Source organism: Acomys minous, assembly GCF_964271855.1.
Source record: "Acomys minous genome assembly, chromosome: 16".
Lineage (NCBI taxonomy): Eukaryota > Metazoa > Chordata > Mammalia > Rodentia > Muridae > Acomys > Acomys minous.
Window position 1 is genome coordinate 19,280,034 of NC_140498.1, and position 14,701 is coordinate 19,294,734.

Consider the following 14,701-nt stretch of genomic DNA (forward strand, 5'->3'; position numbering starts at 1 on the left):
ATCCCCGGAAACCATGTAAAGGGTACCTGTGGGTTTTGGATAATTCTGGGTCCAGAAAACACAGAGGAATCACTTCAATTTTCTCGACAAACCCCTGGTAGATTAGGGACGCAGGCACAGGCCTGGGCCTATCCAGTTCGAGAGAGACTAGTGAACATTCAGTCATCCTAGGCTTACTTTGCTGTCTCTGACCCAGATCATCTTTCTAGTGAGTGAATTTCAGGTGCATTTATTAGGAATCCAGTATGGGATTTGGCCTATAGCGGTAACAGGCCCTCTGAACATGTAGGAATGACTCCTCAATTTCCGCCCCCCCCCACCATCTTAGGCAAAGTTCTTTAGGGCTTCCTCAGTATGAAATATATAGTTAAAATAGCTTTATTATTTAGGTTGTTTGTTCTTGTTGTTGGTTTGGTTTGGTTTTCAAGATAGGGTTTCTTCGTGTGGCCTTGGCTGTCCTGGAACTTGCTCTGTAGACAAGGCTGGCCCTGAACGCACCACGATCCACCTGCCTCTGCCTCCCAAGTGCTGGGATTAAAGGCGTGCGTCACCATGCCCAGCTACTGACCTGTTCTTAAGCTCATGCTGGTCCTGACCTGAGCAGCCACCTTCCTGCCTCAGCCTCCCAAGTGCAGGAATTATAGCATGTTTTATTATGGCAGCTTTCTTCTTTTTATTTTATGTTTTATCCTTATTATATGTACATTATTTTTAAAGATAAGCTCTCTCTCATGTATCCCAAGTTGATTTCCTTGTGGCCAAAGATGTAAACACACACACACACACACACACACACACTTCACACACACACTTCACACACACTTTAGTATTTACTGTGTAAGTATGGCTTTTTGCCCACATGGATGTCTGTGCACGGTGTTCTTGTTTGGTGTCTGCAGAGTCCAGGAGAAGGTGTCAGATCTCCTGAAATTGGAATTACAGACAGTTGTAAGCTGCTGTACAGGTGCTAGGAACCAAACTGGGGGGCTCTGAAATAAAAGTCGGTTCTTTTAACCAGTCCTAACAGTTTTAAAAACGTGTGTATAAGCTAGGAGTGGTGGTGCATGCCTTGAATCCCAGCACTCAGGAGGCAGAGGCAGGTGGATCACTGTGAGTTCAAGGCCAGCCTGGTCTACAAAGTGAGTCCAGGACAGCCAAGGCTACACAGAGAAACCTTGTCTTGAAAACAAACAAAAAAACCAAAAAGTGTGTGTGTGTGTGTGTGTGTGTGTGTGTTGCCAGAGGACAACCTCTCAGAGTCCATTTGTGGGTGCCATCAACCTCCTTAGAGACAGGGCACCTCATTGGTCTGGAAGCTCACCAATTCAGCTGACCAGGAATCCTTAGCTTATGTGGTGCTGGGGACTAACCGCAGAGCTTGATGCAGCCTGGCCAGCACTCACCCTTCTCCATCAAGGAAAAAAAATGGCTCCCTAACACTTCTTGTTCCATTTCTAGGCAGCTGCATCATGCGGCTGTACCATTGCTGTCCTGTGGGCCACACACACACAGATGCCCCCTTACACGCAGAGAGAGACTACACAATTTAAACCACAGTCTGCCTCAGGGTCTGTGTCCAACTGTACCCTGAGAGAAGTCCACCTACAGGGAGCGAACCCACTCGGGGGCCTGCAGCCACCCTTCAGGGGGCTCCTGGGAGCGAACCCACCTGGGGCCTGCAGCCACCCTTCAGGGGGGCTCCTGGCAAGCCCCAACAAGACGGCAAGTGGGCTGGCAGGCAGGAAGAGGGCTGCTCGCTGCTCGCCCCTGACTCTCCCCGCTGTAATTTACTCAATCCGTCTGGGGCTCCTTTGAGCCATTTTTCTGGAAATGCCACATTTCAAGCATCTCCCTGTTAGAAAAGGTCAGAGAGTTCACGAGGGCCTTTCATGTTAAAGGAACTTGAAAGGAGAGGAGAGGAAATGTGCATTTCCAGCCTCAGCTATGATTAAGTGGGCTCAGGCCATGAGAACAGTCGGTTGATTTACATGGCACTACATGAAGAGCCAATTAGCCTAACAACTTCCGAAAAATATCGAGCTGGAGAGCACCCATTTATTAGAGCCGTGGGATGTGCCAGGCTTTGTGCTGAGCTTTTTGCTGGGAGCCAGTGATTCACCAAACACCAAGCGAGCATGAGGGAGAGGCAGGCCCGGATGGGCGGCCATTCCACCCACGAGGATGCCGAAGCTCCGAGGGTCCTTTAACTCCAGCCTTGGAGGGCCGGAGGGTTCACGTGACTCATTTGCATAATGATGACGCCACCACCTGCGGTTTGGCCACAGAAAACTTGGCTCTCCCCCAGAGCTGGCCTGGTCCTCCAACTCTCTGGGAACTTCCAGGGGAGCGGTCACTGAGACCCATCACTGTGAGTGATCTCCCCGCTCTTCTGAAACAGGGTCCTATGTAGTGGGCCCCTGTTGACCACGAACTTCAAGTCCTCCTGCCTGTATCTGCCGGGTGCTAGAACTTTCGGCATGCGCCACCACCCTCTGTTTATATGGGGTCAAACCCAGTGCTTCGCGAATGCTAGGCAAGCATTCTATCCACTGAGCCACGTACCCCCAGCCCTCTATTCCTTCACAGTCTCTCCAGGTAATAAGAATCACCCCCCAAAATCAGCCATTTGTTTGCCAATGCCACACAGCTAGTAAGTCCAGCACTTAGGGGGCAAAGGCAGGCAGATCGTTGAGTTCGAGGCCAGTCTGGTCTTTTAAAAAAAAAAAAAGTTCCAAGACAGCCAGGGCTGCACAGAAAGACCCTATTTTGATGAGACAAAAAAAAAAAAAAAAAAAAAAAAAAAAATCCCTCAGGGATCTTAGGGGTCTGACTGAGATATGAGTGTGTCAGTTAGGTATTGGGTCTGAAGTCTGACCACCAGGAGCTGGCAGCTCGTTTTGAAGCTGTTGACACCTTGGGTGACTCACACAACCTCTCTGAGCTTTAGTCATTCATTAGTCAAATGGGGACAATTGTCCCCATGCCACAAGGTTTAGTGATGATAAATATGACGAAGTGTGTGAAGCTCCTACGGATGCTGCCACACTGTCATCATCTGTCGGGTGACGATCACAGAAATGGTGCTGCCTCGGCAAGGGGCTTCTGCTGAGAGAGACACACCTTCCTATTTATTTATTTTTTTCCTCTCTTCCGATAGAATCTCACTGTGTAGCCCAGGCGGTGTCAGCTCTCCAAACCCTGGGGGCTTTCCACACCCAGATGTATTCCACTCCGCCCCCCCACCCCCACCCCAAGCCCCGCTGACCACTCCAGGTCTCTTGATCCCACTCCTGCTCACACCGTCTTGTGTGAGTGCACAGTAGCGAGTCCCGGGCAAACCTTTAGACGGCAGTGGCGGCGCTGTGTGTGGGTGTGGAGGCGGAGACTCATCCCCTCTACCCGCCCTCCCCTTCCTCAAGCTCCTTTTCTCGCTGCTTGCCTCCCCCTCACTGCTCATCCCAATGGGGTGAGGCTTGGAGCCAGGATGCCTCAGGGCAGTTGTTCCCAGCCTTGGGGTGTTTCACAGCTCTATAAAGTCATCCAAAGAAACTTGAGGGTGGGAGGGTGAACAAATCAGGAAAAAGTATCATTTCTTTTGCCAAATAAGGGCATTTAAAACATTCCTTTTTCTCTACCATTTGAGGATAGGCTACCTCAGCACCAATAAAGCAGAAAGGCCTTGCTCTTTGATTAAAGGGCAACACCAAGCTGGGGGAAAAATTGCTCTAGAGAGAGAGTGAAATCACATCATCACACCTCTCCTTGCCTGACTTCTCCTCATGGATAGAGAGAAAATCGACCCCCAATAGCCCGTGTCAGTTGGGGCCTCATGGTCTGCCAACCGTCATGGAAGCGATTTTGCCTAAACTGAAGTCGCTCATAAACGCAGGAGGATCGGTCGTGCCTTGGCTTAGCGTGATCTCAACTCCTGTGCAACTTTCTCGGTGAGGTGCTCACCCCAAAGCTAGCCCCAGCCCCGACAACCTCGGAACTGAGGTAGGGGGAGGCCTCGCCCCAGAGCCTTTCCTCTCTTGTAGCTTTCCGTTGGAGCCCCCGCCCTGCCCCCTATCTAAAGAGGATGGGGTCAAAACCAGCAGCAAGCTGGCACCTGCGGGAAGAAGACAGGAAAGGCGCCAAGGGCGGGGTTTGCACCGCATCCCTATTGCCAAGCTGAGCACTAATAGCCAAGTCCCCCAGCGCTGGGAAGGGGGATAAATGGGCATCCCCGCCGGGAGCTGAAGGACCCAGAAGCCCCGCTGGCAGGGCGCTGATAGGATCTGAGCGCTGAGAAGCAAGGCCTTGTCTCTTTGATCCTCCGCCAGGCAGGCAGGGCCTGGACCGGGAGGGGCGGTGCGGCTGTCTTCCGGCCGGCTTTGCGCTGCTGCCAGGGGTCCTGTGGGGCCCGGAGTTAGAGAGGCGGCCAGAGTCCTCCTCCACAAATTACCTACTGTTCCAGCTACACTCGAAAGAGGTGGAAGGGTCGGTCCACACTGACTCCCAACATCAAAACCTGGTTGGGGCGGAGGTGTGAGCGTCTTTAGTTTACTGCATCGTTATCCAAAGGGCTTAGTGTCTTGCAGAAGTGTGACCCAGTGAAGGCCACACATGTCCTGGAGGTTTGCGTGGGTACGGCCCTGGGTGCCAAGGAGATGCCACAGAAGATGCGGCCCTAACTAGCTAGGGTGAGCGTCAATGGTCTCTGGAACGCAGCTTCCCAGATTGAGTAGCTGCCTAAAGACCCCCAACACCGAATCTCGTGGCCCCACGTGGCCGCCAGAAGTCTCAGTTCCTGGACAGTAGGCTCTAGGCGTCGAACTTAGTTGGGAAAGTCAAAGCGGGCTGGAAAACACACGTGAGTGGCTATGGTCGTTCCTCGCCTCGGGGCCGCCATGTCATATATTTGCGGTGTTTGAGTTGCACACAGGCAGTCAGTCAATAAATATGTGAGGTGCGAATGCTTATGTCTATATGGGCAGGCGGTCTGGAATCAGGTCCCTGCTCAGCGCAGGGATGGTGAAAGAGGCAGGTGTGTGTGTGTGTGTGTGTGTGTGTGCGTGTGTGTGTGTGTTTGTGTGTGTGTAGGGGGGCTTCCTCCCGCAGCCTCCAGATCAGGCAAAGGATGCTGTTCGCACGAGGTTTCCAAGGCACTACACACGTCCCATGGGTCTAAGGAACGCCACTCTCCGTAGCTGGAGGAGAAACTTGGGTGCAAGTTGTGGCTGTCTTTTAAGGAAGCGAAGTTCCACAGTTTAGTGATGGATTTCAGGCTGGGGTTGGAAATACCTCGAGGAGAGCGAGCCCTTTAAGACATGCCCAGTGGGCCTGTCCCGGACTCTCCAGGGAGCGGAGGGGCGGGGTCCGGAGCGTTAGCTCCTCCCCCGAGGCCCCGCCCCGGCGCCCGCCCCGCCCCCGGCACTCTGCCCGCGGCGCCTTTGATGTTCCGACCCGCCAGCTCCCGAAGCGGCTGTGCCCCGCGCCCTCGCCCCGCGCCCACTGGCCGCTCAGGCGGAGTCAGCGCGCGCTCCGCCCGCCGCGCTCCGGGCTCGGAGCTCCGCACCCTGGGCTCGCCGCCTCCCAGGCCGGCTCGGCGCCCCGGCGGGCGCAGCGCACCATGCCGCAGCTGGACTCGGGCGGAGGCGGTGCGGGCGCGGGCGACGACCTCGGCGCGCCCGATGAGCTGCTGGCCTTCCAAGACGAAGGCGAGGAACAGGACGACAAGAACCGCGACAGCGCCGCGGGCCCCGAGCGGGACCTGGCGGAGCTCAAGTCCTCACTGGTGAATGAGTCCGAAGGCGCTGCGGCAGGCGCCGGGGTCTCGGGTCCCGGCGTCCGGGTACTTGGAGAGGCCGAGGGAGCGCCCGAGGTGAGCCCGGCCCTTTCGTCCCCGGAGGGCCTGCTCTGGAGTTGGGATCCTGCGGACCCGCCCCCTCCTCTCCCCCCCCCCCCGCGCCCATGGCCCTCGTGTGTCCCATCTCTGTAGTCCCTCGTGTCCCCTCCGCCCCTCACGGCCCCTCTGCTTCGTTCTGCAGGCCCTGGGGCGAGAGCACACTTCGCAGAGACTTTTCCAGGACAAACTTCCAGAGTCCCTAGAGGACGGTGAGTTCTGAGTGGCTCAGGAAGGCGCTAGAACCCAGGGTGGGGGAGTGGGGGGCGGGTTTCCCGGGTGCCGCTGAGCCGGAGTCACTTCCGGTGCCCTGACCTTTATAGGAGTAAACAGACCCCCGCCATCTCCTCCTCCTCCTCTCCAGCCCAGGTGATTGACTAATTCTTTGCCTTGAGGAGCAAGCCTTGGCTAAGGTTCCCAGGCAGGAGAGCAGGGCAAGGAGTCAAGCCCCGGCCACCAAGTGGAGACCTGGACTCTGGGTCTTTCCCCCTAAAACTTGGCATTGCGGATATTCCCACCCATTCGTAGGTACCCGTTCCCTGTCAAGTCACGAACTTGAAGGGGGGGACCCCTTGGCTGTTTTTTGTTTGTTTGTTTTACTCTGCTCAGACAGCCTGCAGCCCTTAGAAGCAGCTGGCTAGGCTGGTGTCTCACCCAGCTGTGGTTTTTCCAGGCCTGAAGGCCCCGGAGTGTGCCAGTGGCATGTACAAAGAGACTGTCTACTCTGCCTTCAATCTGCTCATGCACTACCCGCCGGCCTCGGGAGCAGGGCAGCACCCCCAGCCTCAACCCCCACTGGTAAGTGACCGCAGCAAGGCAGGCCCTGTGATGGGCTGGCTACCTCCTTGCCTATGCAGGTGTCGTTTGGACAAAAAGGGACGTCTGCCCAGATGAGCGTTTCCTAGCTGCTTTCTTTACCCGGTCAACAGCCAGCGGAGTCTGACCTGAAAGGAAAGCTGGAGGAGGGAGGGGTACCTGGGCTCTGCTCTTTTTCACCCTCCGTTGGCCTTTGTCTTCCCAACTTGCTCAAGCAGTTGCCTTTGTTGGGTGGCGCTGGGGTTGTGGGTGGAGGTCTTCTGGAAACCGCTGAGCCGAGTCCGTGCCCTTCCCTAGCGTGGTGTGCGCACACGTTGAGCAAAAAGTTTGCGGCTAGCTTTCTCCAGAGAGGCAAGGGAGCTGAGTGTGAGAGGAGCCCGTAGAAGGCCTCATCTTTTCCCGCCTCCTAGCTGTGCCTCAGGAGCTACGTTCTGGTTCCTAAGTCCTTACTAGCAATGCATAAGCCCTCGCTAGGGACCCTTGCCACATGCTGTGGATTTTGAGCAGGCCGGTCTGGTCTCACACACACTAGGAAAGGTTTGCTAAATGTGAATTCAGCTACGTGGATCGGTGTCAGGCTTGGTGACATGGTTGTACTCCTCGTGAGCCAGGCCTTTAGCCCTTTGCTGCAGGTAACATGTGAACAGCTGGTTCTGAGCTGGGTAGCAGCAAAACCTGCTGCTTTTGAAAAGTTCCTACTAGGATTCCAGGCTCTCCTCCGGTGGGAAGTAGGGGGTTCAGAGAGCATGGAGCTCTGTTGGGTGTGGCCGTAAGCCCGGCGCAGGTCGGGAGCCCAGGTTTGGATGGTTAGTGGCAGGGTCAGGCGGCCGACTGCGGATGGACTACAGGAATGGCGGTTCTGAGAGCAGCTGCCTTAGTGAAGCTTTGGGGGATGAGAAGATAGATGTAGGCTGTTCTCTAAAACGGGCTTCGGCCAAGGCTCCCTGTTAGGAGGGGAGGGGGGTCTGGGTCACTTAGCAGAGGAGAACCTGGTAGAGTCTAGAAACGGACTCCTGTTGTTCACCAGTAAGCTGTGCATGTCGACCGACCGTGTGGTCTGCCTGCCTGCCTGTCTTCTGCCCTGAGGTGGCTTGGTATCTGAGGCGCTTCTCTTGCACGTGATAGAGCTGGCTGGTTCCCGACACTACCACCTGCCAATGCCGCTGGCCCTAGATAGAGACTTGTGCCCCGTACAAGCAATGCTTAACAAAGATAACCTTTTAAAATCCCCTAATGGGCATAAAGCCGTTGACCTGGGGGCCAATTGGCATCACCTGCTGCTTTGAGATCACTGGCAGACATTGTGTGCGCTGGGTCTCGGCTCACTGTGGCAACTGTGACTAGCCCAAAGCCCCCAGAACCTTGCTGGCAGGATGGACTTTCAGGGCTGTGCAGCAGCACAGGGAGAGTGCAGAGTGGTTTGGAGGTTTGCTCATAGATTGAGCCAGAGACGGGAGATGCCTAGAGGTAGGGGTGAGGGGTGGTGTTCAGCCTAAGAGAAGGAGAATGGTGGATTCCCACAGTCAGCACCGGTACCATTCACCTGCCTTAGAGCTGTGAGTGTTTTGCTTTGGAGCCCTTCACAAGCTTCAACAGATGGATAGCTATGTGCAACTGTCCCCTGCCCTCTTCCTCAGCCTCACCACTGCCTTATGGTATGAGGGGAAAGTAAGTCGTCCTGACTTCCCTGGCCATGGCATCAGCTCCTGTGCCGAGCTAGAAACAAAGACAAAGCAGAGCTTGTGTTGGAGGGACACCGGGTTAGGGACATAGATGCACAGAGGTGTAGATCTTCCTGGCCCGAGAGAGTCTCTTTAGCAAACCTGATAGAACACACAACAAATAAAGGTCAAACAAGTAAAAGTAGCTGGCAACCCATGAGGAACTGTGTGGGTGTTTCAAGTATAGTTTGGTTTGACAAAGCAAAGTTGGTCATCCCATGTTTTGGGAGCACATTTGTCACCTGACTTCAAGGCTCATGTGTGTGGCACTGGGAAGGACGCCCTTATTCTCTTAACAGGTAAGGAGTGCCTTGCAAGGACCCTGGGGGCAGGGAGTCTTTTGCCAAAGCTGATCCTTTCCCACACTCCTCTGTAGGAAGGCAGACAATGCGCTGCTCGCGCCCTGCCAACTGGGTGGCAGTGGATAGAGTATAGTTCTCCCCTCTGTGCCCAGCCTTTCCTGAGGGCATACAGGAGGTCAGTAGTTACACTGAGGTGCCCAAGACCAGTGGATAGGCCTCCCTAGCTACCAGGGACAGTCTGCTGCAGGGACCTTCTCTTTCCATGGGTACATGGGATGCCTGCCTGGCTACCACATCGGAGACATCTGAACAGGCCAGCTCCAGCCTTGCCCAGAGTAATGAGCAAAATGCCTAACTCACCGCCAACTGCCATGGACCACAGACTCTCACCCCCTGCCCAAGTAGAGGTTTTTTTGTTTTGGTTTGGTTTTTTGCATTTGGTTTCTTTTACACCTACTCTGGGAATGAGAAACTTGTCAAAGTTGGCCCCTCAGCTGCTGGTGGTGGGATGTCTCCTATAGGCTTGTAGGCAAGGTAGTGGCCTAAACCAATCGCCATGGGCGTGTGAGGTCTTTGTTTTTGCATTCGTGTATGTGTATGCACTCATGGATGCTGCTGCATGTGGTGGTGGTGGTGGTGGGGCAGGCAGTGTCAGAGAACAGCTTGGGGGAGTTGTTTCCCTGCTTCCACCATGTGCGTCCCAGGGATCAAACTCAGGTTGTCCCATCATGCTTTGCGGCAGGTCCCTGCTTGTCTTTTTTTTGTTTTTTGTTTTATTTTTTTAAATCTTGTTTCCTTTTATTTGAGACCGAGAATAGCGTGAGGTAGGGAAGGAGAGGAGCGGGCTGTTTTTTTAGGCTGGGTTCTGGGGAGGTGGGCCGCATGAGTAAGGTATTATTGTTTAGGAAGACTCAGACTAGGGGCTTTGCATAACAGTGCTACCCCAAGCAGGTCAGAGATAGCATGAGTCTTTGACCCCTCCTATGGGTTCTTGCTGGAACTTATGACCTGAGGCTTAAGAGCCGTTTGTTTGTTTGTTTTGGATGAATGTTAAATCATCCAGACAGATAGACAGGACAGCTTAGTGGTTGCAGGTAGTTGAGAATAGGGGGTGACCGCTAGTGGCTGTGTGCGCTTCTTTTGGTGGGTGATGAATTATGTTGTGGAATGTCTGTTGTGTAGCCTTACCTAGCTACTAAAAACCGCAGATTGGACCCTTTAAAGTACTTCATGGTATGAGTGTTATGTCTTGACCTTTTTTTTTTTTTTTTTGAGGCCATGGCAGAGGCCACATTTCCCTGTCCCTAGTCCCCACAGCTCTCTGTGGGCCTAACAGCTGTTCCAGTTTGGAGAGGGACTCATGGGTGGGCCCCTGGTTATTGGGTTTCCCTCTGTGCTCCTGGGTTGAGGTCCAGGCTGAAAGCCACACAGTGAACCCTTGAGGGAGCAGAGTTAGGGGTTAAGCAGGACTTGAGGGAGCCAACGAGGAAGCCTTGTGGGCTCCTTGTTGGAGCTGGGTAAGTATCAGCCTTCCCCACAGAGAGGGTTTGCTGCAAGCCCTCATGGTGGTAGGGTACCAGTCTAGGGCACAGTGAGGCTTGTGGAGGGGGAGGTTAGAGGGTGGCACAAGGATGCCACATGACCATAAGCAGGGCTGTCCCTGGGAAGGCCCAGCTATGGGTGTGCTAGGCTAGCCTCAGCATGGGCTGTGAGGGATTCCTGTGAGCGGCTTGTTGTTCAACAGAGGAAGACAAAGAAAGGCCTAGCGTGCACCGTGGACTCCCCCTAGACAGCAGTGTGGATCGGATACATCCCAGACCCTCCTGTTCTCTTTGTCATGCCATCCACCGAGTAGCCACAGGTTTGCTGTCTTACAGATGCCTCCTCCAGGGCCCCCTTGCCTCCCTCTCCCTCCCACAATCACACAGCAGTGAAAAGGGCTCCTTAGGAACTTGGCTCAGATCACATCTCCTGCCTCATCCAACCACCTAGGGCTTCCGTTGCCCTTGGAGGAAAGTCTAAAGCCATCTACGCAGCCTGGGTGCTGAGGCTCCCCTCCCCGTCCCTCACAGTAGCCAGTTCCATGTCCTTGTCCGGCTTACACCTACAAGAGTCCCCCTCCCCTCGGGCTTTTCGCACCTGTGCCCTCAGCTGGCACGTACTGTTGCCCAGCTCTTCACGTGGGCACTACCTTCTCGGCCCTCGCTCAGGCCTGATTCCACATGTCTCCTCCAGGAGCCCCTCTGACCAGTCTTCCTCAGGCCTTGGCTACCTTGCTCACCCTGGCAGCTCATCAGACCAAGGCAGTGGGCACGGTTGTCCGTTGCCGTGCCCTTCCTGGTTTCCCATCTGAACAGTGGACTAGCAGGCACCCTTCTAGAAGTAGAGTGAGGATTTGCAGCTTTGCCAGAGAGCTGCCAGGGCAGTTGAGGGAAGAAGCCATTGGCCATGGTTGGTCTTAGCTCTCCTGGGCCCAGGGCTGGCTTCCCATCCACAAGCTGTGCTTCTACTTTGGGCCAGAGAAGTCTGATTGTAGACCCTGCAGATACAGGGCCGGGGCTGCTGGCCTCCTACCTGGAACCTGCCCTGCCCTGGGGGTGCTTTGGTTTGGAGGGCTCTGTGCAGCCCAGGCAATGCCACATATCAGCTTCTATCTCGCTGATCATTTGGATGGTTTTCCTGGAGTAGAGAGCATCCCGAGCAATTCTGGGAGTACGGCCCCAGGTCCCTCCCTGTAGGTTTCAAGCCTGTGACTGGTCCCAGGCTGGTACAAAGCTTGAGCCCAGCCTGAACGGCCCTGGACTGAAGTGATACTTTGTCTTTGATACTCTGCACACAGTGGGTGGGCAGTGGTCCTGGACTGAAGTGATACTTTGTCTTTGATACTCTGCACACAGTGGGTGGGCAGTGGTCCTGGACTGAAGTGATACTTTGTCTTTGTTACTCTGCACACAGTGGGTGGGCAGTGGGACCTGAAGTTCCCCCTGAGCGCACTTTGTCTTTGTTACTATGCACACAGTGGGTGGGCAGTGGGACCTGAAGTTCCCCTGGAGGGCTGTAAAGGGTTGGTGTAGCCTTTGGACTATCTGCTGCCTCTCCTGTTCTCAAGCTGGCAATCTCTGAGGGTGGTGTGCACCTCACCACCTTGTCAGGGTCAAGAAGCCTACCTCTCAGAGCCCTGCTTAGAGCTGGACTTGTAAGTTCCGCCCTGCCCAGAGCCAGAGAGGTCTGCTTTTGACTCCTTTGGAAAGACTGGGTGAGCTAGCTCACTAGGGCGGAGAGACTGTCCTCAAGGCTCAGAGGCCAGCACAAAGGTTGCTAGGACCACCAGGACCCAGTGTTCTGCCTCAGCTCTGCCTGGCACAGCGGTTGCTCTGAGCCATGGGTTTGGGTTTGCATGCAGTCACAGGAGGGTGTGGGGTTGGCAGGGAGCAGTGTGTGTGCTCTGTAGAGACTACAACACCCCCTCCCTCCCAAAAGCAGCAGGGTTGAGTAGAACTGTTAAACATTCTAGGGGTGCCAGTTTAAAGTCCTATTGCTGAGGTTAGATTGGGTCAGGGTGGGCCCAGAGCCTGGGTGGAGTGGGGAGCAGCTAACAGCCCCTCTGTGCCTGCTCAGGTCAGCTGTGGTCCCAGAGCCTTAGAGTCACACCTCCTCACACCTTGTGACTGGTGTTTCCTGCCTCTGTGTACAAACAAGGCTCTGGTGGAGGAAACAGGTGTTTGGTCAGGTCACAGAAGCGTCGACATCCCCCAGCTGTACCCCCAGCTGTACCGTGCCCGGGTTCTGCAGGAACACCCTTCTGCAGGTGGGGAGGATCTTGTCTTAGCACAAAGTGGAAAAGCATTTAGTTGGAAGGTCTGTCCTCTGCTACTAGGTTTGCCACTTCAAGTCACCTGCCGCCCTCTGAAAGCAAGGACGTGAGGGCTCTGCTCTCCTGGGGGGAACAAGACGTGATATGTGAGGTCTACAGTTGAGTGGACGCTGCCCTGGAGGCCTGGGACTGGGTCAGGGCAGCTTATGGCCCTCTATACCTCAGGCTGGGGTCCCCCAGGCAGCCGTCATCCCCAAGTAGCAATGCCTGCTAGAACCGTGGCTCCACACTCTATTTTTGAGCCACGTGCATGGGAAGTTACGCCACTGCCCACCAGAGCTCAGTCTGTGGAGAGACAAAGAGCAGCTCCCGGAGAGAGAGCCTCAACTCAGCTCTGAGGTTCTGCTCAGCTGGATAAAAAACACAAGAGTGAAAGAGGCTGCGGGGGCAGCTGGTGAGGCTTCCTGAGAGAAGCCTCTGCGGGGAGAGAGTGGGAGGAAGGCCCGGGTGGGGCACGGTTGAGCAGAGAGGCCCAGATGGGCTTGTTTCCCGTCACCTGGACAGACCCAACCCCAGGGTCCTCGAGGAATGTGAGGTGAGGCTGGAAAAGGACTGCCAGAAAGGGTCTGGCATCTGACCTTGGGGCCCAGGCCTCACTGGTTCCAGAGCCTGGGAGGAGTGAGTGGGCACATATAGCGGGTTGGCAGCCCTGGCAGGGCAGGGCGGTGCCCACCACAGATGGTTTGGGTTGGACATGGAGGCGGAGGGCCATGGCAGGCAGAGCTGGCAGCTGGGGCAGGGTGGACACTGGGAGTGGCAGGGTGCTTGGAGGAATGTGAGCTGACTGGGAGGGGTGGGCTCTGGGCTTGTGAGGAGTGGGAGGGTTGGCCAGTGTAAGTCCAGAGAGCCACCCAGGTGGGCCTTGCTGTCATTCAGCCAAGGTAGAGGAGGACCTCTAATCAGAGTTCCATCTAGCAAGGCTCTGAGGTCCCAGGGACTTTAGGAGGTCCCCAGAACCCAGAACATTCTCCACTGCCTCCTTTAGGCAATTTGTAGCCTCCCCTCATACACTGAGGTGCATGCCTTTAATCTCAGGGCCTGGGAGGCTGAGGCAGATGGATTGATAAGAGTTCAAGGCTGGTCTGGTCTACATCGCAAGTTCTAGGACAGCCAGGATTAAAAAATCCAGTTTCAAAAAGCAAAGCAAAACAAACAAACAGAAACCAAAAACCCACAGCAACAAACCACCTTAAGAAACAAAACAAAACAAAACAAAACAAAGGACTCTAAATAGACACTGCCGGGATGGGCCTGTAGCTCAGTTGGTAGAACCTACCCAGCAAGCATAAAGCTCTGGGGTTGATCCCCAAGTTCAAGGCCAGCCTGGGCTACACGAGATCCTGTCTCCAAAGAAACAGACGTGGTCTGAGTAGTTGGTCTCAGGCTGGAAAGCTCTCTTTAGCCCAGGCGAGCTCATCTGTTTTCTCATTTGTGTGTTTGGTTTTGGTGGTCCTGGGGATTGAAACAGAACCCCTCTGCCACTGAGCTATATCTCTAGGCACTCCTCTGGGTGTAGTCCTGTGGAAGAGCAGTCAATGTTCTTAACCACTGTGCCATCTTTTCCAGCCCTCCTGTTTGTACTTTATTTTAATTTTATATGCATTGGTATTTTGCCTGCATATATATGTCTGTGTGAGCGTGTCAGATCTTGGAGTTCCAGACAGTTGTGAGCTGCCATGTGGGTGCTGGGAATTGAGCCCAGGTCCTTTGGAAGAGCAGACAGTGCTCCTAACCACTGAGCCGTCTCTCCATCCCCCTGCTTGTACTTTTTGAGGTAAGGTCTGCTGCTTTTCCTAAGCTGGCCTTGGACCCATTCTGCAGCACTTAGAGCTCTTACGTTCTTCTCGTCTCAGCCTCCTAAACAGTTGGGATCAGAGGCTTGTGCCACCAAAGCTTAATAGAGTCTGTTCTTGTCAGAGATTCTGTCCTATCTACTGCCACTGGCCCATTGGGTACACAGGGCTTCTCTTGGCACGGGCCCTTGGGATGGAGGGCGTCTGTCCTTTGCCTCAGTAGAGCTGGGAAGGGTGTGAGCTTAGGTCTCTCCTGCCAGGAGGCTGCTCTTGTGGCCTGTCCCACCCATGGAGACTGCCTCCCTGGACTG

General features: G+C 54.8%; 1 protein-coding gene across 10 annotated transcripts in view; it reads left to right on the forward strand.

Moving 5' to 3' along the window:
* Positions 1-5,341: 5,341 nt before the first annotated feature.
* The window catches only part of TCF7 (transcription factor 7), a 35,264-nt gene continuing 25,904 nt past the window's right edge, over positions 5,342-14,701 (forward strand). For 8 of the 10 annotated variants that reach the window (XM_084764144.1, XM_084764146.1, XM_084764148.1 and 5 more), the window contains exons 1-3: positions 5,472-5,863; positions 6,030-6,096; positions 6,558-6,682. In XM_084764144.1, the coding sequence (XP_084620270.1) occupies positions 5,612-5,863; positions 6,030-6,096; positions 6,558-6,682 (444 nt within the window). In that variant the 5' untranslated portion in view covers positions 5,472-5,611. Of the gene's footprint in view, positions 5,864-6,029; positions 6,097-6,557; positions 6,683-14,701 lie in introns of all 10 variants that reach the window. The other 2 variants (XM_084764147.1, XM_084764145.1) reach the window with 2 other exon arrangements.